Source organism: Acanthaster planci, linkage group LG18 (genome assembly GCF_054643075.1).
Source record: "Acanthaster planci isolate LZ-2023a linkage group LG18, COTS_SCS, whole genome shotgun sequence".
NCBI lineage: Eukaryota > Metazoa > Echinodermata > Asteroidea > Valvatida > Acanthasteridae > Acanthaster > Acanthaster planci.
Genome location: NC_141794.1, coordinates 12,600,730 through 12,621,729, shown reverse-complemented (window position 1 = coordinate 12,621,729; position 21,000 = coordinate 12,600,730). Strand labels below are relative to the sequence as shown.

The window sequence follows — 21,000 nt, the reverse complement described above, 5'->3', positions numbered from 1 at the left end:
TGAACCTGGGATGTATGACTATATCAGAGCTTTAGTAGTTAAGATGAATATCTAAACTGTATCTTTGACTTTCCAAATATTTTGAAATACAGGCAAATTTGGGGTGGGTCATACCCCCGGCCACAGCTATCCCCTTGGAAAGAGCCTGCCATTACACGACTGAACAATATTCGAGTTTACCCCCAAACTTGTAAAGTGCTTCTACTCACTATCTAGGCAGACCAACGCTGTTGCCATGATTGTTTGAAAGCCCAAGTCGCAATGGTGGACTAAAGTCAGCCAGCTGTGTGAGGGTAACAATTCCCCGGTCCAAGTTGAAAGCGCAGTGCATGCAGAGCACAAACGTAGGCTGTGTCTGTTCCAAGAGCAGTTGGACGAATGCCGCTTGCATTGGATGTAGAATGTTGATGCTACATGAAAACAATCAGCCGCGCGGCAGCCAAATGCAATTCAATGGAGACCAACGCAAACAATTCCAGCTTATGCCAGACACGTGTTCGCTGAATGCACCTTTGCCAGATACAATGCCTACACCTAACCTTCCATTGAAGAAGTACCCCCTCTTCGGTAAAGAGGAGTGAGGCTGGCAGAGATCGTTCCCGTCTGCAACTGTCTAAGAGAGGCAAAATTGAACCATTAAATTTTCATCATCTTCGCAGCATTTGGGGCCGCGTACATTTTTCAAAATAATGAAGACAATGTCTATCACAGCAATGATTTTTTTCAGTTGTACAACTTGTACTCTGAGTCTTGGGCCTGTACAGGAATATTTTTATATAGTTACCGAGTTAATCAAAATGTGCATGAACATGACCGTAGCCCCTTTCCTGAGGGGCATTATCAGCAGTCATCCAGCAAAAATAATTGTGGTGGAGGTTCTACCCAGGTTTTCTAAGATATTTCGAAGCACATCGGTGATTTTTATTTCCTTTTTGTGTCTCCTGGTTTTTGTCTTATAATTTCCGCTTTTCCGGTAGAGATAGAACCCCTGGCCTCCGGCGACGACCATGTGTGTTAGCATGTCATTTGTCAATATAAACACTAAATTAATTGCAGAATGGCCCAGTCCTCATCTGTGTCACAGGTATGATAAATTACCACCCCCTGAAATGTTTGATTTATGTCTTTCCACATCGCTAACTTGCCTTTTTCCCTTTTCACTGATATGCATGGGTTTGGCCAATGAACACGCCGCTGCTTTTGACCCCATCGGTCTCCAGGCTATTCAACCCATGGTTGGACATACAGAGGAAACAGGAAGGACACATCGGTTGACATCTTTTTTTCCCCTTTTTGTCTAGTCATTCTTTCCACTTTTATTACTATTTATAACTTTTAACAATTACTGCATATTTCTGTGGTTGCATACTGATTGTTCCTCGGCCCCGTCCTCTGCCACAAGGGTCTTCCCCGAGCTTTCCGGTATTCCCTCAACCACAAATTATCAAACACCTATAATCCCTGGCTGCGCTTGACAGTCATGTGGATTGCTTGTTATAGCGACCGTCCTTCATCAACGGCGTCCGGGAGCCGGTATGTATACTTTTTCTTTTTACTCAGAGGTCTCATTGTTTCACTCAACTGAATGTGATGACGAAACTCAGTAATCCTATAGTTATTTTCCCTGATGGGTTTTACGAGTTTCTTTCAGTGATTCAAACTATTGTTCTAACAGGAAAGAAATATCTGTTAGTTTCCTTGTCCCTTCCAGAACAAAACGCCTCCGCAACCAAATTTCCGTATTCTCTAACCCTCTTACCAATTATTGACCCCCTAAACTCAGGGTCACATTTAAAACACAAACTAACTCCTGTCAGTATCCTTCAATGGCTGAAATGCCCATTTTTAAAACAGAAACAGGCGAATAAATTCATGTGCCGTAAAAAGACTTTGGTGCAGCGCAATGACACGGTTTTCCGTTGAAAGAACTGCTGTCGACATTGTTGACATTGCGTGAACTGCAATCAAACGTTATCGGGTAGTTTTTTTCTACGTGAAGCCATGCAGCGGTTCATCAGGGGGGGGGGGCTTAACTACCTCTCCCTGGTTTTCATTCTCTCCCTTCTTTTTCTGACAATACAAAGATACAAGGCTACAGCCTAAACAAGGGCCTGTTTTCTTTTTCGTCACAATCATGTTTTTCCTACAGGTAGTTGCTAAAACTACATGTATATATGGCTGGTCGTCGAAACAAACTTAAAACTTTAATTCATGACGCGTTAAAATGTCACGCAGAGCATCAGCTACTCAAACTATAAAATGCTAAATTAAAGTACAATCCTATTTTTAAAAAAATGAGACAGATATCCATTTTGAAAAAAAAATGGAGACACATCGAAAACCAACCACAAGGGTATATTTCTGCAAACTTTGGCCGTTCGTACACGTTGAGAGTGGTCTACACTAGCTCTAACATATCCATTTATCTCAGTCCTCTGTAAGGAACCAGGGACGGGGGGGGGACTCCAGTCCAAGCCACCCCCACCCGACGACATCTGATGTTTTTTATAACGAAAAGGGAGGTCTCTCAGCTTCCATAAATATAGAGAAACATAAGAAACAGAATACAGTCTTCTCTGATATGCATCACAGCAATGATGCCTGAGTTGTCGGGCAAAGCATGGATAACTTCAAACGTTTGTTTAAAGAGCACCTTTCAAAGCGCCTTACTCTAAGGGATATAACACAATTTAAATACAGAGAAGTGGTATGCAAGGCGGCACAGAAAGATTGCGTCAGAAAAATCATCAGTAGGACCTCTTATAGTTTGCACTGACTTTTAACATGAATTACAGGAAAACTTGTCCCACGTTATTCTCGGATACAGCGCACCCTGCAGGCTCGGTTGGTTTCCGGCGTGAAAGAGTTGATAGGAAGTCAGACAAGAATGAACCGGAAGTGGGGGGTGTATGTGTTGGTCTATCAGACAGACACATACCAGATGTTATACTTATATTGTGGCAAAACAAACATTCATCCACCGGACGCTCTACCGCATGTATTTCGAACTCTTCAACTTCAAAGACATCGAATTATACACACTGTTGCCCCAGTATGGCTTTAACAAAACTCTTGGGAGACTAAGTTCCTGTTTCCATTCTTGACGGTTGCCGACAACACGCAAGATGTCGAGGAAAAGATGGTGTTTGACGCCAGTCGACACTAAAACTGAAAGTCATATGTCCGAAATTCCGAAACTTGCAGCAAAAAGTGCTTCTTTTAGATCGTCAAACCTTTTTAAATCTCAACTTTTCAGTTCGATTTAGGCGTATTTCATTTATAGTCAGCTATTTTGTTGATAAACGAAACTTTATTTCTGTGTCGTTAGGCAAAATAGTACACGGCACTGAGGGGAGAGCTAGAGAGGTATGAACAGTGCCAGCATACATAATTTTGTGTGGGAGCACTTCGAAAGCTCACACACAGACACTAAATTAAACATGATTCAATTTGCTGATTATGAACTTGGCTGTACAATTTCCGCTGGGACAGTTTGTTCTAGAACTCTGGCTACGAAGCTGAATCACGCAGGCAGTGGGCACTTCACTGGTCTTTAATGGTCTCTTTCACATGTTTCTGGGCCGTGCCATCACGATTAATCCCTGTCGAGGAATGTGATGAAGATTGTTTTTGCACATCAACTACCGAGAATATCCATCTGCTGTTAATTCTCCGGTGGTGCCTAATGGTGTCTATCAGAGCAGTTATCCCCCACATCATACCCAGCAGTGGCAGAAAGCTGGTATGATTTTGTATTGTTAAAAACTCTTAAAATAAATAACTCGAAAGAATTTTGCATATCGATAGAATATCTGGAGTCGAAGGACAAAAACAATTTTTAGTGCCCTCGCCCGCTTCCCTTTTAGCGGCAAAACAGTAAATACATGAAAAATAGAATTGTTGGAAGTCGGAACTTGTAAGTCATTAGACTCTGTTAGTCACTGTCCACATTAAGGCGGTCGACTACATTAGGCCTACTTAGCTACAGCTCCATTGGGCACACTTGCCAACGCAAACGTGGCGGTGTAAACGAGCATATCTGCCGCGAGTTGAAGTGCACCCTCACCGGCAAAGAAAAGACAGGCTGGTAGGAAGATTTTCCACTGGGCTCGTGCACACACTGAGCGAACACGCAAAAACCATACATCTCAACAGAAATTGGTCGCGCGTACTCAGTGTGTCCTGCACGCACACGCAGTTAGTTTCTACCAAAGGACCATTTTGGCTTTGTAAAAATAGGCTCTCTCTTGTCTGTGCTGGGAGTGGATACCATTGAGCCCCACCTCAGTTTTTTTCTGACCGGTCGCAGCCGTGATTTATGTCCGAAAAGCATGCTCTCAAATCAAACATGCGTGCATGCGCGTATGTTGCGTGCAGCTGGAGTATGTAGTGTGGCATTGATGAGCACGTTCTGAGCGCCACGTGCGTAGTGGGTGGGGCTTGCTGGATGGGTCAATTAAAACCTGAGAAAATATGCTCGATTCTGAGTCGGTGCTTTTTCTATCTCTGTCTGCCTAAGTGTCCGAGATTAGACCTCCTCATGACGGTCTGTGTACGTAAAGCACGTTTTAGCTGTTTCGGCATATTCGTCGAATTGGGTATTATTTTGTTCTCTTAATGGCTATTACGTAATATGAGACGTTTCCCCCAATACGCGAACAGAAAACGTTTGCGATCCTTTCATTTGTGCTAGTGTCATATACAGACTGCAAGTATATTTAACCCTGTATTGGCCACTGGAGTGCAGCGAAAGTACAGCTTGTTTTCCTCTTTGATTAATACATAGGCAGTCATTACGGCTGAGACCACATGCAGTCCTCATTCGACCTACCTGTTTCAAACTGGTAGGCATTGGGTCCATAAAACAAGTTTTTACTCAAGGAATGAAACGGGATATTCACAACACGAGACGGGGAAACCACAAGTTTTGTGCGGACTGACAGCTATCAGGGTTAAGGACACTTTTGAACTAAGAGACAAAAAACATTAAATTTTGCATTGCCCAATTATACAACGTCAATGAACCTGGTGGTGGAATGGGGGTTAATATGGTTTTGAGGTTAAAATTTAACCTGCCTCTGAGTACCACCTTTTTAGTATAAAGAACTTATTAAAAGCTAAAAAAATGGTGTAATTCGGTTTCAGAAAGACATGTCGTTTAGGTTATTTAACCTTTTGTGAATATATAATAAAAAGCCTACTGCAAAATTACAAAACACCAAGAAAAAATTTCTACACTCCAACTGGTATTTCCATCTTGAACTGATCTGTCCACTCAAACATTTCATCACCTCCCTGGTAAGTGTGACTGCCAACTTGGCATTTACCTCAACCCAAGGATTTCTGTAATGACGTCATCACTTGGCACGTGACGCCCGAAAGTTGAATTTTGCAGGCCTATTGTGTACGACTGGAATGAAAGTTCGCCATAAGACAAAACAAGATTGGTGAAAAGCGACCGTCTGTATCATGGTTAGTAAATGTCTAGTGTTTTTAAAACGTTCAATTAGCCAGTTCGATGTGTCAACAACACATGCTAAGTACAGGGCAGTTCAGAAACAGCTACGCAAGCGGGCGATAGTCTATCCTATCAGCGTAGCCAAATGCTGACTCATGCGCGCACTTTCTTTACGAGAGCCTTTTTTTGTTTAAATTTGTTGATGCCGAATTGGCTCATTAAAGGAGCATGCTTCATTACTTAGGCACCATTCAAGGCTCTTTATATTGTAAAGTAATATACCGATTCAGTTGATACGTTCCACGCACCAAGACAGGAGCGTGTCATAGATGGAAACACTTGTGATGTTAAAGTGACGTCACGAGGATGCATCGGGGTCAAGTTGCACCACATTAAGCGTTGCATAACCTCAAGCTTTGTATCTTCTGAAGTACACGGCGGATTTGAATCTAGGAACGTGTCATACTTGAAACATAGATAATTGCTACAATCCCTGTTAAAATAAAGTTGCAACTTTCAGACGTGTTTTCACTCAAAACGTTATAACTTAATACAGTTATAACTTTGTTTCATTAAGAAGATTCATACCATGTAGTGACTCAACGGTCACCAGAAGTCGCCGAGTCACTTAACAGCAAAAACAACTTGCATCTGTCCATCACACAACCAGTTTCTTGTCCTAAAAAATTGTAACTGTAGCCCTGTAGATGAAATCTTTTTCAAATAATTATTGCTGATGAAGCGGTTGAAACGCAGGAATAGATGCAGATGATCGAGAAACATATCGGCTGAGTTCGGCTAAATTGGAGACACTCTGTAGGCCTACTCTGAACTCATTTATTATCTTCAAAAACCGATTGTGGCTATGTCTGGATATTTATGACACAAAAGAAAAGTCAGGACCAAAAGGGTAGTCAGCTTTTCACAGAAGATGATGACACATAAGGGAGGCGTAACTTTCTTGACATCACTTCATGGAATTTGGAGTGTGAGGCGAGTTTAATTGTAAGTATCGATCTTTTCCATGCCACATGTACCTGGTTACAGACTGCAAACACATGCTGATTCACACCAAAGAAGTCATGGAAGCCAGGTTACTTGGAATGTAAGTTTAGGGAATGACGCGTGTTCAGGGAAAACCTGGAATTCTGGTGGGTTGTTCATGTGGGACACGGTCATTGCATTTGTCAAATTTCTTCCTTACATTGCTGGAGACAATGCTTTTACCAAAAACCAAGGAAACAGGAAAAACAACAACTGTAAGATATTCATGATTCAAAGCTAAATTCTTGTCATTTTTTTCTCTTTATGTAGTTGAAGCTATTTTCGTCTGTCTGTTTTCCAGACCTGGAGGAAGTACGGGTAACGGATGTGATGGAAGCATTCCATGTCCATTCAGCTGGACTGCCATCAGGAACATGGTGCGTCGTGACGGTGATGTTATGTGGCTTCAGACATGCATTTATAAGCGCGGTAATTGAAACTTGTCGTCTTTGAGCTGGCTGCTGCGAAACAGGTATGCTCAGTTAAATTATTGCTTCATTGCTTACTTATGCATGTACAATGTAGTTAATTCTCTCTGGACTGGCAACTAAGTACATTGTATGTTCAACCAATGAAGTTTGATAGAGACTTTTGCATTTAACCGAAAAGTTCTTGCCGATAAGCTACAAGGCGTAAACAAAAGTATAGGGCACCATTGCTCTTGTGTATGGCTCAAGCTGTGCTCCATAATCCAACCTCAAACCCGCTGATGTTTTCTCATGGACCACAGTTATCTTGTAATAACGTATGTTTTACCTCAAACAGCTGCAGGTGTACATTTTAAAGAAGCCATCTCATTTTCATTGCATAAAAACCAACAGTAAAGAACTGCACTGCATTAACATAAATGTACTCACTCAAAATGCCTTTAGGTCTTCAGCCATGGAATTTCCGATTTCTTAACAGTGATTTTTTTTGCAACAGACTCTTGTAGATCAGTTATGACGTTACCACTCAAACACCGGAGCGATGGACCGAAGTTCCAACATCTGTCATATACCACCTTAACTCTATGGGTAATGACTTTATATTTCCTTCTGGTACCAACTGAGCAACAACCCAACGGTAGGTATACCTTTGACATATTGGCTTGCACATTGAACAGTTGAAGTTAATATACGTCCCTTTCAATTTGACATATTTTAACCGAGTTCGCCCTTTCCAGTTGCCAAGGTAAATGTTCCCCAAGAAATCGCTTAACTCGATCCCGTGCTTTTTCAATGGACGTTTCAGCCAATGGGTGGAGCCATTTACGAATTTCCATTACGAATTAAGGCTGTAAATTTGTTTCAAAAATGACCTTTTCCAGAACAAAATAGACCCAAAACAATTTTTAAAATGTCAAAACGGAAAAGGAGGAATGGAAAAGAACTCTTTAGACCACTGCGATCCGGAAAATTAATCGTTTCCTTACTCATTACACCACGCTGCAGCGCGCTGGCCAGCCAAACCATATTCCTTTTACCCGTTTTGTGCCAAAGACCCTCTTTGACACTGTGAAGCTGCAACGTACATCAGGTGGATTCGGCTTAGACATCAGTTTCGCTGGCTCCAGTCAGAGCTTGAACAGGTGGTTTCCAACGCTGCTTCAAAATGGCTGGAACCAGCGAAACTGAAGTCTAAGCCGAATCCAGGGGTTTCGAAAAGGCCCTATGATAATGTACTACCGGCAGGTTTCGCACTGGGGCATGTTGCTGTAAACGCCTCGTGCATTACAAACTGCGGGTATGTTGTCGGATTGGGTGCCATAGTAAACCAGTGCATCTGGGTCCCATACGCAAGCACTCAGGTTTGAACGACCATCCTCATGAGATCGAAGACAATACGTTTCCCTTTGAGGATAACACGAGCTATTCTAAATACAATGTGCCACTAGGAGGCTGCCAAAGAAAGACCATTTTTCCAAGTACAAGGCGGGAATTGATTCTGTTCGCCGGCTGCACGTAGGGAACTTGAATATTTTGTTCGTCAGACAAGAAGATTCGTTAAGTGTATATTGAGTAGTAGTTTTAATTAATCTTTTATTCTCTGTGTTGAATGGAATGTCCCAATCCATCATTAAGTTCCCTAGATTGTCTACTGACACACTGAAATGCAGCAAGTCAGCCACGCTTCTGCTGACTGTAAATTTGATTATAAAGGACTCTCCGCGGCCACTTCATGGTGGCACACTGCACTACGATTCGCCCCTATGGTCTACTGTTGCATTCACATTTTCGAGGTGCTTTGAGCAACACACTAAACACTGACGATAGGGGGAAATTTCTTGTTATCCTCGCTTGCCCGCCATTCATGCTAAAGATATACGGAGCCCCTCGATTTCCGTGGGTGACACACACAATTATGCAAGGTGTAAAGGGGGGGGGGGCGTTTGCCCCCATTTTGAAATATTGATATGTGCACATCCAATATATGTTCAACCTTCCCGACTTTTGGGTTCCAACCCCAAATGTGTGCACCCCGGGGCATCCCCTAGAAATCACCATGGTTAAGAAACGTCGTGACCACTTTCATGAAATAACAGACAAACACACGTTCCAGGATTATAATAATCATATCGAAATCGGTTGAGGACATATACTTTGAAAGTTGCTAATCGCAAAGAGTTGTTTGTTTGGCTGTAATTCTGTTATACTTTCTTGAACATTTAAACAGACTCTGTGGTGCCTTTTAAAATTACAATTACGAAATTACGAAAAAAAAGGAAATCCGATTCCTTGTTATTATAGCTCCAGGTTATTTAGGATGCTTTGTGGACTGCCCTGGGGGTCAACCATGCTCCGGTCGTGCTCTGCGAACAGGAATAAGAGATGTAGACGTTGAATACATTGAATTGTGCTTCAGAATATGTCTAGACGGAATAGGCGGGAGGTACAAGTACGCAGGACTGGATTTCGCCAACAAATGTTTTTGCGGGAATAATGAAAACTTCGGCAGGTTCGGGCGACGCTCGGATTCTGAGTGTCACGACCGGTGCGGGGCAAACCAAGACCAGATCTGTGGAGACGCCAGCAGGATATCCGTGTACCAAAGTATGTGTTACAAGCCTACTCTAATCCTACAGGAGAGGGGACGCGGGCTGAAGTTTTTGGGGTTTTGCAAGTTCATCTCTTTTTAAAACGCAACACATTTCTCTGAGTCAGTGTCCCATACTGCAAAGTGCCCGTGTATCCTATAGATACTGTAAGTTCTCTTTGCATGACATGATACATGCAAAATCAGTATTTTTCTATGCAAGTGAGTTTTAACAGGTTCTGATACAATACGCATGTCAAAAGCAAAATGTCCCTTATTGTTTTCTTTAATGCTAAGTATCACAAAGCGTGTGCAACAATGACATCGGACCACCGACCAACGGAGCACATACCATCATCGACCCGCCTGCACTCTTTTACAATCTCAACAACTTCAAGTTCTTCGGGACTCGTGTGGATTTCTCCTGTGACGTTGGATATACCCTTCGCGGAGCCTCGTCCATTGAATGCGTAGACACGGGCTACAACAACGTCACGTGGAGTGACTCGGTACCAACCTGTGAAGGTGGGTATATAGAAAGTAATGTGTATTACATGAAGGTCTCAGTGTTTGGGGGCTCTTAAAAATAACGAGTGGTGGTAACAAATGCTAGGATTAAAAGTTTCATAATTGTAGCGTTTTCTCTACGCATTTGCGTCTTGTATGTAAGACTAACAACATTTCTACCACCCATTCCCATTCTCGATAACATTCCAGCATCTGACGTTGACTTCACTATGCAGACTCAAGCATGGAGCAGCAGAACCAATGAAAACACTACAAAAAGACCCTCAAGTAAAAACGGTGAGTCAGTACCCTTCTGAGAAAGAGGGTTCTAATTGTACTTGAGTATTTACCAAGGTCAGCGTGAATAGGACTTTTGCGACTTAAATATGAATAAAAACCGGTACATTGAGTTATCTGATTGTACCAAAACATAATTTTAATTCCCAAGACTAAAGTTGCTATACCTCATGATTCGGGGCAAGTTTTTCCATAGCGACCACTGTCTCTGGAATGGACTGGTTTTTTGAGCCCTTCTTTTTCCACTGAAACCAGTGTACATGCATTAGTTCAACGTGTCTCTTGTGTAACTAAGCAAAAGCTTGCTCCAAATCACGAGGTATGGCAACACTGTCTTTAGTATGGAGAAATCAAATTAGGTTCACGTCTCAGTGTACCAGATTTTATTCCAAATGTATTATAAACAAAATTCAAAGATTCAGATTGACGGATTGAACAGACTGAACGTTGCAGTAACAAACGCTAACACGGGTTGTGACATGTACATGTATGTGATTTCTAACTGGTTCCAGCCCCTGGTTATCTGGGCTGCTTCTTTGACTGCAAGAGTCCTTGTCGTCATGCCCTGCCGATAGGGCCATTACACAGCGAAGACCAATCCAGCGAGTGGTGCTTCAAACAATGTCTCGAGGACGAATCTAGCAGCCACAACTACGCCGGACTGGCCGACAAGAGTCTGTGTTTCTGCGGCGAAGACTACGACACAGCCAAGGAAAGACCAGTGGTTCAGTGTCAAGATTCGTGTCTCGGTAACAGCAACCAGATATGTGGGGACACACGAAGAATGTCTCTGTACAGAAGTAAGACATCTTACAAGGAAGAGCTGATGTTAAGTGTGATACTCCGACGTGGTCGGATAAGAACGGCATATACGAATGGAGATGGGGAACTCCATGACGTTCTCTCTTCCTCCTCTCTCAGATTTGTGTGGTATTTGCGCAATACCATCATACAGTGATATAAATTCTGATATCTGCACTGAAACGATATTGATATCATTTGATCTCGAAGTCACAATGTCAGCTCCTGGTTTACAGGTCCTGGTCTCTGCGTTTGCGGCCCGAAGCATGCGCAACCAGGCACCCAGCTGAAACAGTTGGTTTAGTCTCTCTCTTGAATTGATCTGCTGTTAGATGAATACTGTACTATCAATACTATTGTAGGCCTATATTGTTTCAAAGCTTTTGGAAAAACATTTTGTGTCTATCACAAAATTCCCCTCTTTCACGTTCAGTATCCCAAGGCGTGTGCAGTAATGACATTGGACCACCGACCAACGGAGACCACACCATCACCAATCCACGTTCACTGGATTACAATCTCAACAACTTCAAGTTCTTCGGGACTCGTGTGGATTTCTCCTGTGACGTTGGATATACTCTTCGCGGAGCCTCGTCCATTGAATGCGTAGACACGGGCTACAACAACGTCACGTGGAGTGATTCTGTACCGACCTGTGAAGGTGCGTATATAGAAAGTAATGTGAATTACATGAAGGTCTCAGTGTTTGGGGGCTCTTAAAAATAACGAGTGGTGGTAACAAATGCTAGGATTAAAAGTTTCATAATTGTAGCATTTTGTCTGCGCATTTGCGTCTTGTATGCAAGACTAACAACATTTCTACCACCCATTCCCATTCTCGATAACATTCCAGCATCAGTCGTTGACTTCACTACGCAGACTCAAGCAGAGAGCAGCAGAACCAATGAAAACACTACAAAAACGGTGACTGAAAGACCCTCAAGTAAAAACGGTGAGTCTGTACCCTTCTGAGAAAGAGGGTTCTAATTGTACTTTCACTGTCTTACAATCTCAAAAACTCCAAGTTCTTCGGGACTCATGTGGATTTCTCGTGCGACGTTGGATATACTCTTCACGAGAGCCTCGTCCATTGAATGCATAGACACGGGCTACAATAACGCCATGTGGAGTGACTCGGTACCGACATGTCAAGGTAAGTAAACTTCAACACACAAAGACGCTAAACATGGATCTTATTATGACGCCTTCGGAAACGAAGAACAATTTTTAGACAGGTAGCTTCCACCGCAATAAAACACACTTCGCGCGGCATACGGTGTTGACTTGACCACGCCACTTCACCGCAGATAGCAGCGTGATATGCGCCACACCTTCGAAAACAACTGAAAGGGTTTTCGAGAAGGAGGCCCACAAAACTGAGGACCACAAAAAGTGTGCTCTTTTCGCCAACTGTTAACCATGCTTTAATAGTCGACTGTTGAGGGTATTACCAAATTCCGCCCTGAAAACACTCGATGCGTGGCTTCTGGTCACAATCAACAGAACTGCTATAGTGCTCTTGTGAGCAAAAAACAAGTCCCGTTTGTCATAGTGATATAAGATTTTGACAAGACAGCCGTAGGCTCATAATGCCAGACGACCAGGTTGTAATTTTGAAAACAGTCGATACGCATGTGTCGGTATATGTTGGGTTCTGGTCATGGTACATAAACTAGCACTTGTTATGCCATACTGATACGATACTGATTATATTCCATTAACAGTTGAGCTGTCAACTGCGGTTCCCCCTGCTGTATCGATTCGAACCAGACTATCTCGGTGGTCGAAAGGTAAGATGTTTGCGCTGGTAAGCAGTCGTTGGTTGGTTTGAATCCCATCGGTGCAAGGGGTTTTATTTTTCATCAGCTCTTGGAAAGCTACGAATACCTGCCGTTTTTACTGAATTCTTGTCGCTACAGACACTCAGGCCAAAGAAATCTTGTCAACATAACAAGCTTTTGCTGTGAATGCAGGGTTAGACATGACATTATGCGTAAGTATACTGTGTTTTCTTACCTTGAGTAATAACTTTTTTTCCATGTAACGTGTGTTACCTGCAGGGTCTACGACAATGGTAAAATCGACAGTACCTGAAACACAAGAGAACGAGAAAAGAGACAGTAAGTCGGTGGAGCGACTCTTACACACTTTTTTTTTCATTTACGTCATCTTTAATTATTGAAGGTAAACCCCAATCCTCAGTACAAATACAGCAACTGAGACCCTCAGTGCAAATACAGCAACAAAAAGACGTGCAAGTATACCATACTTACCAAATAAGGAGATATCTAACACATTTAATAGCAATTAATTCCAAATTAAATTTAAAAAAAATGTAAATAAATATCCAAAGGTTTCAACTATAACACAAAATTGCCATTACAAATTGTTTGAATTTTAAATTGAATTTAAAGCACAAAATTAATATTTATGATTCGGCAGCACCATTGAGTGCAAAGTGAGCATATAATTTAAGACAAATGGCACTGTCTTCTCCTGCAGAACCGTTGGATCGTGTTGTGTTTGTCGTATCATTGGTGGCGGGCTTCATCACTGGACTGGTAGCACTTGCTGTAATAGTAGTTTTCGTGAGGTGGCATAAACGCCAGTTGGTCAGGAATGACAGGTGAGACGGTGTCACCAAGCAGGTATAAATTTCAGGCACAGAGGCTTACCACTATACCACACTAATAATCTTGCCTTTTCTTTCCTAGCACACGCGAGTTATGTCACCAGTCTGAATCGTTGGCAGGAGATAGTCGGGTTTCTTCAACAAGGGCAGCTGAACATCTTACAGGTGCATAACTGAAAAAATTGGAAACTTGACTTAAAAAACGAGGGCAATGAATTCACAAATATGTAAATATGTGCGATATAGGCATGCTTATGTCAATAAAGAAATGATTACACATATCAACCCAACAGAAGAAATGGAGAAATCTTGCATTATTGATTCTGGCACTTAATCCAATCAATCGATTCGAAGAGATATAATGCAATTAGATATCTTAATTGGTTTTTCAACAGATATCCCGTTGACCGCAATGGTCACATTGACAGCGAAAGACTACTGTCCAGAACACGACAAATCTGTGCAGGTGGCATACGGCAATACTGGCCCCGATCTCTCGTTCTCACGAGATCTCGTGGAAATCGAGGGCGAGATAGGTCGAGGTACCTTTGGGATAGTGCTGTTGGGCACCGCACTTGGGATCGAGGAAGTTGGAAAACAAAGCAAAGTTGCAATCAAAACAATCAAGGGTAAGTGTCCTTGTATGTATACACGATTCTAAACAACAAATTCTATTTCATATTTTTAAAGGCAGTGACACGAAAACAGGTAACATTTGTGCCTTACTTGAAATACATAGAGAAGGTACCATCCTCAAGGAACTGTCCAACACTTAGGCTAACATTTCTTTCAGACTAGAAAGATATAGAAATATGTATAGCGGGGTAAGGTTTATCAACGTACGCAGAATTTAGACCACGTCAGTAGGGAAGTCTATTCAAATATTTCAAATACAGTTTTTACATACTTTGTAACATTTTGATAATTTTAACTCATTACTTCCTTTCCAGAAGGTGCTCTTTACATTATTACATGACTTGTTACTTCCTTTTCAACCGACAGAGGGCGCTGACAGACAGGCCAAGATGGTGTTACTTGAGGAGCTGGACATTACGAAAAAGATTGGATCTCACCCAAACATTGTCAGATTACTTGGCTATTGCATAGAGGCAGGTAAGGCTCAAAGCAGAGTCTATATTATTGAACACAGACAAGTCTAATCCTACAATGAATACTGCACAGTGCAGAATTTAAGAAACTGAAAAAGCTAGACTCAAAGTGAGGCACAGAAACCTTCAAGAATTTAAAGAGATTACCCACTGAACGATTGCCAAGAGATACCCCCAGAATTTAACTTTACCACAAAATGCATTGTCCCTGCTTGGAAGGGAATTTTGCTAAGGCCCAAAATATGAAAAAGATCATATTTTGCTTTATAAAAGAATTATCGAGAAATACTGTCAGAGTTCAATTTTTCGCACCCAAAATGTGATGTCCCTGGACTCCCCGCAGCAGGAAAGGAAGAGGAAAGTGCGTACCTGTAGCTGCAGTTTTTTCAATGTATAATCACTGTGGATTTTGTGTGCTTCAATAAAGATCCTATCTATATCATCTTGGAGTATCTTGGCAAGGGAGACCTCAAGAAAGTTCTGATGGGATTCAGGAACACAAACACTAATGGACGCTACGCCAATATCTCTGGCCCGAGTCGCTCACTCTCACTGAGATTGCTCAAATTTGCCCGGGACGTGGCCGATGGAATGACATTTTTAGCGTCTCAAAAGGTAGGCATCTACGAGAAAGACTCTAAATGATAGGGTATGAAATTCATCAAGGTTTCAAAATATCAAGTTGCCTGGATAGTGTTGGGCTTTATCTCAAGGCCTACTCTGCCTTAAAAAACAACAAAATACATATGATTATTTGAACTGTTCAATGCGACAACCGTGGAATTCACAATATCTAAATCATCTTTCTTTCCCTCCTCCTCTATTCGGTTGTAGTGCATTCATCGCGACCTGGCTGCACGTAATGTGCTGGTGGACGACAATATGGTGTGTAAGGTATCTGACTTCGGACTCGCCCGTGACGTCATTAACATCCGAGTCTACCGGCAAGGATCAAAGGTATCGTTTCTTGCCCTTCCAACACTGTGATTCGAGAAGGAGCTGAGAGATCTACCCTGATGTAAGTTATAGCTTTTTCGTTTTCATGACAGGGTCCACTGCCCATGCGCTGGATGGCATTGGAATCTCTCCTTGATGACGTATACACAATCCAGAGTGACGTGTGGTCTTTTGGCATTCTGATGTGGGAAATCGTCACACTTGGTGAGACAGTTGAACAGAATACTTAACCAGACTTGGAAACTTCAATTTTGTGATATTTAAAGATTTGTCATTTACATTTGTTATAGCTTTATAGATACGCTAACGTTACCGGACGTACATGTATATGAATATGCAAACACTTGATTGCAATTATGTGCTCATGACAGGTGCCCGTCCGTACCCGCACATTATGACTGCAAAGGACATGGTGAACCAGCTAAGTGAAGGCTACCGCATGTCCAGACCAACAAACTGTAACACACAACTGTATGTACTGAGGTTTTGGCCCATTTTCCTTCACTCAGTTACGATAAAATAGATGTCTTATGAAATTAGCCATCTAAGAGCATTTACTGAATCCCAGAAGGTCTTTAAATCTGCATATTAAATTGAGAATCGAGTACAATTAAGGCAAAGAGAGCATGCTGTTAGAAATTTCAAAAGCCTACAGAAGAGATTATTTTATTTTCTGAAGTAAAAACTCTTCCTTGTTAACATCTAATTAAAAAGAACGGCATAGTGAAAAAGAATTACTACATCTGTGCCGTTTTACTTCGAGTGAACATACACGGTAACGTTTCTGTTAAGCCGACCGCTTCTTATTTCCCACTATTCCACAGATATTCCATCATGCGGAGTTGTTGGCACGCTGACCCACGGTTGAGACCAACGTTTCAAGAAGTTCTGGATAAGCTGGAGGGACTACTAACTGTAGAAATGGTAAATCATGCAAGAACACATTAGGGACTAGAATTTTAACCAATCAAACAAATCGATCCTACAAAATATGAAAAAGCATCACCGATAATTTCTCATTTCCGTTCATAAATAGACTCACCGGTTAGTTTGTTGTTGATCACTCATCATCTTGCATTGTTCTTTGGTTTTTTACACTACAGGGGTATGTAACTATCGACGACATCGACGAAAGCATCTATGATGATACAGAAATCATTCATGACTGAACGAGAAAGTCTGACACATGAAGTGCGAACACATCTCACCAAACATAATGAAAATTGAAACACGAATGACATAACTGACTCAAAAGTGAGATAACACTTGGCTCTTGGAAAGACAATGGAACTGATGCTAGATAAATACTAACCATTGAAAGATCAATCCATTAATACGGTGTCAGTCATTTTCACTAACCATTAAGGCCAGTGATATATTGCAAAAGAACGTCTAAAACGCCTGGCCCTCTGCAGACTTACAAAATTGTAGTAAGATGTAGGTCAACATCATAGGCCTATCAAGATTACAAACCATATTGGTATAGCACACAATTATAGTCTGCATATTACGGTATATGCCTTTGCATAATTGCTTTATGTAGCAAACGTAATTAGATAATTACACGCGTGGTATAAACTAAGTGTATCAGTTATACTGTTCAATACATTGTGGATGTATGTCCCACGGGTGAGACATGTTACGCTAACATAACATGTGAAGTTTTCCATATTGGTATTAATTGGTTAAATTCACCTGCTCTTCTCAACCCAACCCTTAAATCGCTTCCTAAAGTGGGGGAACAACAGTGTATTTCACCCGCAAGAAAAAGCTCTTACTAAAAGCTATGCCTAAACGTAATAATTCAGTCCTAATGAATGTCTTACTCTCACAGATACATGTATAGCCTATTATCTAAATATGGCATGCATGTAGTACATTCTACGGACTCGTCCACTTGTATCTAACGGTACCTCTTAACACTAAGCCCCCTTTCTATTGTATAAAATTGACATTTATTACCGCACTAGCTTTTTTAACGGTGTATCATAATGGACATTCTATATAGATTTTTGTCACATTGTAAGGTGTATTCTAGTTGACATTAATAGGAAATTATCAGCCCTTGTAAAGATGAGCTATATTGGACATTAAATGTCCTTTCTGCGCTTTCTAACGGAGCATAAGAATTGATGTTACTTGCCTAGATGGCCTTTTAAAGATCAACTCAAAAGGTTTCTAACTGTTATGGTTATGAAATGTTTTTGTGTTTTATGTTGACATAAATTACACACTTATCATAATGTCATTATGTGTCTCTATGCAAAAGATGACTTATCTTTTGAGAAATTTTGGAACATTTTTGAAAAGAAGCTTACAATGTGACCGATGGCGTCGCTTTTTAGAATCTGTAACATTATCAGGTATTGCGAAAGAAAAGAAACAGCTTCCAGTGACACAAGAGACGGGCTCCGTCGACGCTACAATTTTAGCCTGATCAGAGTTCTATGGAGAGAATAGCTTCGGCGCCTTTCATTTTTTGCACAGTCAAGTATACGGCTATTGTATACCAACTGTCCGTGTGCACTGGCGCATATACACCGCCAGTTTGTTTAAAACAATCTGCCATAAGTTGAAATGCAGCCTCCCCGGCGAAAGCACGACAGGCTCGTGAGAGGTTTTCCAACCGGCTTCCTGCACACGTTCGGCGCACATACGATCATTTTTCACTGCAGCATAAATTCGTTGCCCGTATTCAGCTAGCCTCTCGTCAAGGCCTTCGCGGCTGTGTTTATGTGTAACTGCAAAGCAGCTGGACCGGAGACAACATGCACGAGTGTTCCCACTCGGAGCGGATAGTACCACTCATATCACCCATAACTCTCTCTATACAGGGCGTGATGCATGTGACGTCAATTACGGCCGGCATTTTTGATGTGCATGCTCGCTCACTAAAGGCCCGTCGTGGCTTTCTGTACAATGAATGTACATGAACATAATCTGCATCTGTTTTGCGCCCGGCTCCTTTCTAGTCTTCGCAAAACTGCTTTCCGATCCAGAGTTGCTTTCACCAGAATAGAGTGCATGCATACAGCGCCGTCCTGTACGCACTCTCCACGATAATTGGTTACAGAACTCAATATCAATTTCTTGAAAATAAACCATATAACACCACCTTCTTAAACAAATTCAACGCTAGCCTTGCAAACGTTCAAAGTCCTTATAACCTATATAATTGTCATCAACAAGTACGAACCGATGAATTGGCAAAAGCAGCTTCGTTTGAACAGACTCCTATTCAATGTAAAGGGTCCATCGAAACTGAAGATTCTGTGGCCTAATTGTATACTTCTAAACTTTTAACGATCGGAATCATTCACTGAGAAGTAGTCCTATTAGTTTTAGTTTTGAAGAGGCATTAATTAGGATTAACTAAATAACATGTAAATGACAAGCTTTTGTTAACGAGAAAAGATGAATAAGATTGGTCTTTCGAAATCTCTACCGTCAAGCGTGCTAAACGCGCCTGGTTGTCACAGGAGGCATGTGCAGGTCTAGTTGAATAACAAAAGAGAAAAATATACCATGTAAATGTAATTGAAACATACAATAAGAGCAGCCTCTGTTATGTTTAGTGCATTGCGTAGAGAATACGTCCAGGTTAATGACGTACCAGTCGCCAAGACAAGCGTCGGTTGCTTATCAAAATGTGTTTCCGCATTCGGTCGTGACCTTTTTGAATATTAAAAAAAGGAGCAACAGAACAACGGCTGGGTGAGAGTCAACGACTATAGAAAACAGTGTTTGCAGGCAAACAAAAGGATAGGCATGATGTGTATGCTGGGGAAGGGCACAGAGCCAGCACACCCCAGGACCTGTGCTTAATGGGTGCACTGAACTAATTCAAGCTCCATTGAAAATAGTGTAAAATCAACCAAGTTTGGAGCCCCATGGCAGGCAACTGAAGTCCCTGAGGCCTCTCAAACAAAAATCAATGTGCTGTTTGGTCCTTCAGATTTCATTTGATTTTCAATTTTTAGTAGGTTAACCAATGAATTTTTTAATTATCCGCCCAAAACAAACTCACCCCCCAAAAAGTGAATGTTGCCAAGCCCTCCCAGCGGCCATTTTTCAAATGACATCCCTCACCTTCCTGGGGCTCTTCTGACTAATTTTCAATCCCATTTTTGTCTGCTTTGCCCCCAGATGGGTGCCCCTGAATCTACAGAGATGATTCTGGGCCATACTGACACAATTCCACCATTTCCTGGCCCAAACAGACCCCTCTTTTCGAAACAATCTCTGGGGGTACTTTTTCTGCGCCTCGGCCTGGCGGAGAATTTTCCTTGAATTGGGACACTGCACCCTTTATATACACCCCTTTTTCACAGTCTGACACAGAAACAATGCTGAATGGTTGAGAATGTTCCAAAAAACTCAATTTTTGAAAATAAATTGGAAAAAAAAGTCGACTGGCTGTGCTATGGGGAGTAAATCATCAAGGTCAGCCAATAGCAAATGTGCACAAACTGCCTATACATACACTGTACATGTACACTTCTACTATAGTGCAAACAGAAGAATGTCCAATCAGCATTTGAAAATTGCACCTTTCCCCATGAATAGCTTCAACTAGCATGTCCTACTGATAAGGAAGGGTTACCGCTTTGGCCATACACTACCAACAGCAGAGATCAAATACAAGAAAATTATGAAACTTCAGCCATGCTTTGACATGAAAGCTCTACGTAGAATTTATTCCTGTTGACACGCTCCAGCCCAAGAGTTGAAAACCTGAGCCCAAAATAGGGCACTTGCAACACAAGAGTGGAACAAACCACCAAGGAGAGTGTTTCGAACTTTCAGTCACCTGCGCATATATCCACAGCTTGGTCAGTTGGTGCGCGGGCTGTACTTGACCATCGAGGAAGTACCCCCACCCTTGGTTAGGGCCCTGTTAGGGTTACCCTTCATAATTAGGGTTGGCCTCCGTTAGGGTTAGCCGTCATTAGGGTTGGCCTCCGTTAGGGTTAAGCTCGGTTAGGGTTGGCCCACGGAAACCATCAAGTCCTTCGGTCACTGCTGATTTCTTGAAAATTACACGCAAAACAGCATGAACAGTGACAGAGTTAATTGTTTTTCAGAATTTCCACATGATTGCATGGGTATTTACCAGTGGAGTGTTGCTGCCAACAATCAAATGTTTCTCATGTCTCACAATTCATAAAACTGCTATCCCT

At 41.8% G+C, this 21,000-nt stretch overlaps 1 protein-coding gene and 1 long non-coding RNA gene across 4 annotated transcripts in view; one reads left to right on the top strand and one right to left on the bottom strand.

Annotated features, from left to right (window-relative positions):
• The first annotated feature begins 1,118 nt into the window (after positions 1 to 1,118).
• On the top strand, positions 1,119 to 18,071 carry LOC110978757 (uncharacterized). The gene is made up of 21 exons (XM_087148462.1): positions 1,119 to 1,533; positions 6,804 to 6,974; positions 7,427 to 7,567; positions 9,232 to 9,534; positions 9,815 to 10,042; positions 10,235 to 10,321; positions 10,834 to 11,121; positions 11,556 to 11,783; positions 11,976 to 12,074; positions 12,847 to 12,912; positions 13,183 to 13,242; positions 13,625 to 13,748; positions 13,837 to 13,919; positions 14,150 to 14,383; positions 14,757 to 14,867; positions 15,291 to 15,478; positions 15,698 to 15,820; positions 15,913 to 16,024; positions 16,192 to 16,291; positions 16,645 to 16,744; positions 16,924 to 18,071. The coding sequence occupies exons 3-21, from the start codon at positions 7,444 to 7,446 to the stop codon at positions 16,987 to 16,989; spliced, it is 2,724 nt and encodes a 907-aa protein (XP_087004588.1). The 5' UTR covers positions 1,119 to 1,533; positions 6,804 to 6,974; positions 7,427 to 7,443; the 3' UTR covers positions 16,990 to 18,071.
• LOC147796245 (uncharacterized) overlaps positions 8,504 to 21,000 on the bottom strand; it is a 40,639-nt gene continuing 28,142 nt past the window's right edge. For 2 of the 3 annotated variants that reach the window (XR_015428252.1, XR_015428250.1), the window contains exons 2-6: positions 13,823 to 13,927; positions 13,139 to 13,212; positions 10,807 to 11,775; positions 9,870 to 10,034; positions 8,504 to 9,293 (exon numbers count right to left, since the gene is read on the bottom strand). This is a non-coding gene — a long non-coding RNA (uncharacterized LOC147796245). Of the gene's footprint in view, positions 9,294 to 9,869; positions 10,035 to 10,806; positions 11,776 to 13,138; positions 13,213 to 13,822; positions 13,928 to 16,862; positions 19,641 to 21,000 lie in introns of all 3 variants that reach the window. The other variant, XR_015428251.1, reaches the window with a different exon arrangement.

Coding starts and splice junctions, on each gene's coding strand:
- LOC110978757 (XM_087148462.1), top strand. CDS start 7,444: ATGACGTTACCACTCAAACACCGGAGCGATGGACCGAAGTTCCAACAT. Junction 16,292..16,644: donor ACAAACTGTAACACACAACT/GTATGTACTGAG, acceptor ACTATTCCACAG/ATATTCCATCATGCGGAGTT. Junction 16,745..16,923: donor GACTACTAACTGTAGAAATG/GTAAATCATGCA, acceptor TTTACACTACAG/GGGTATGTAACTATCGACGA.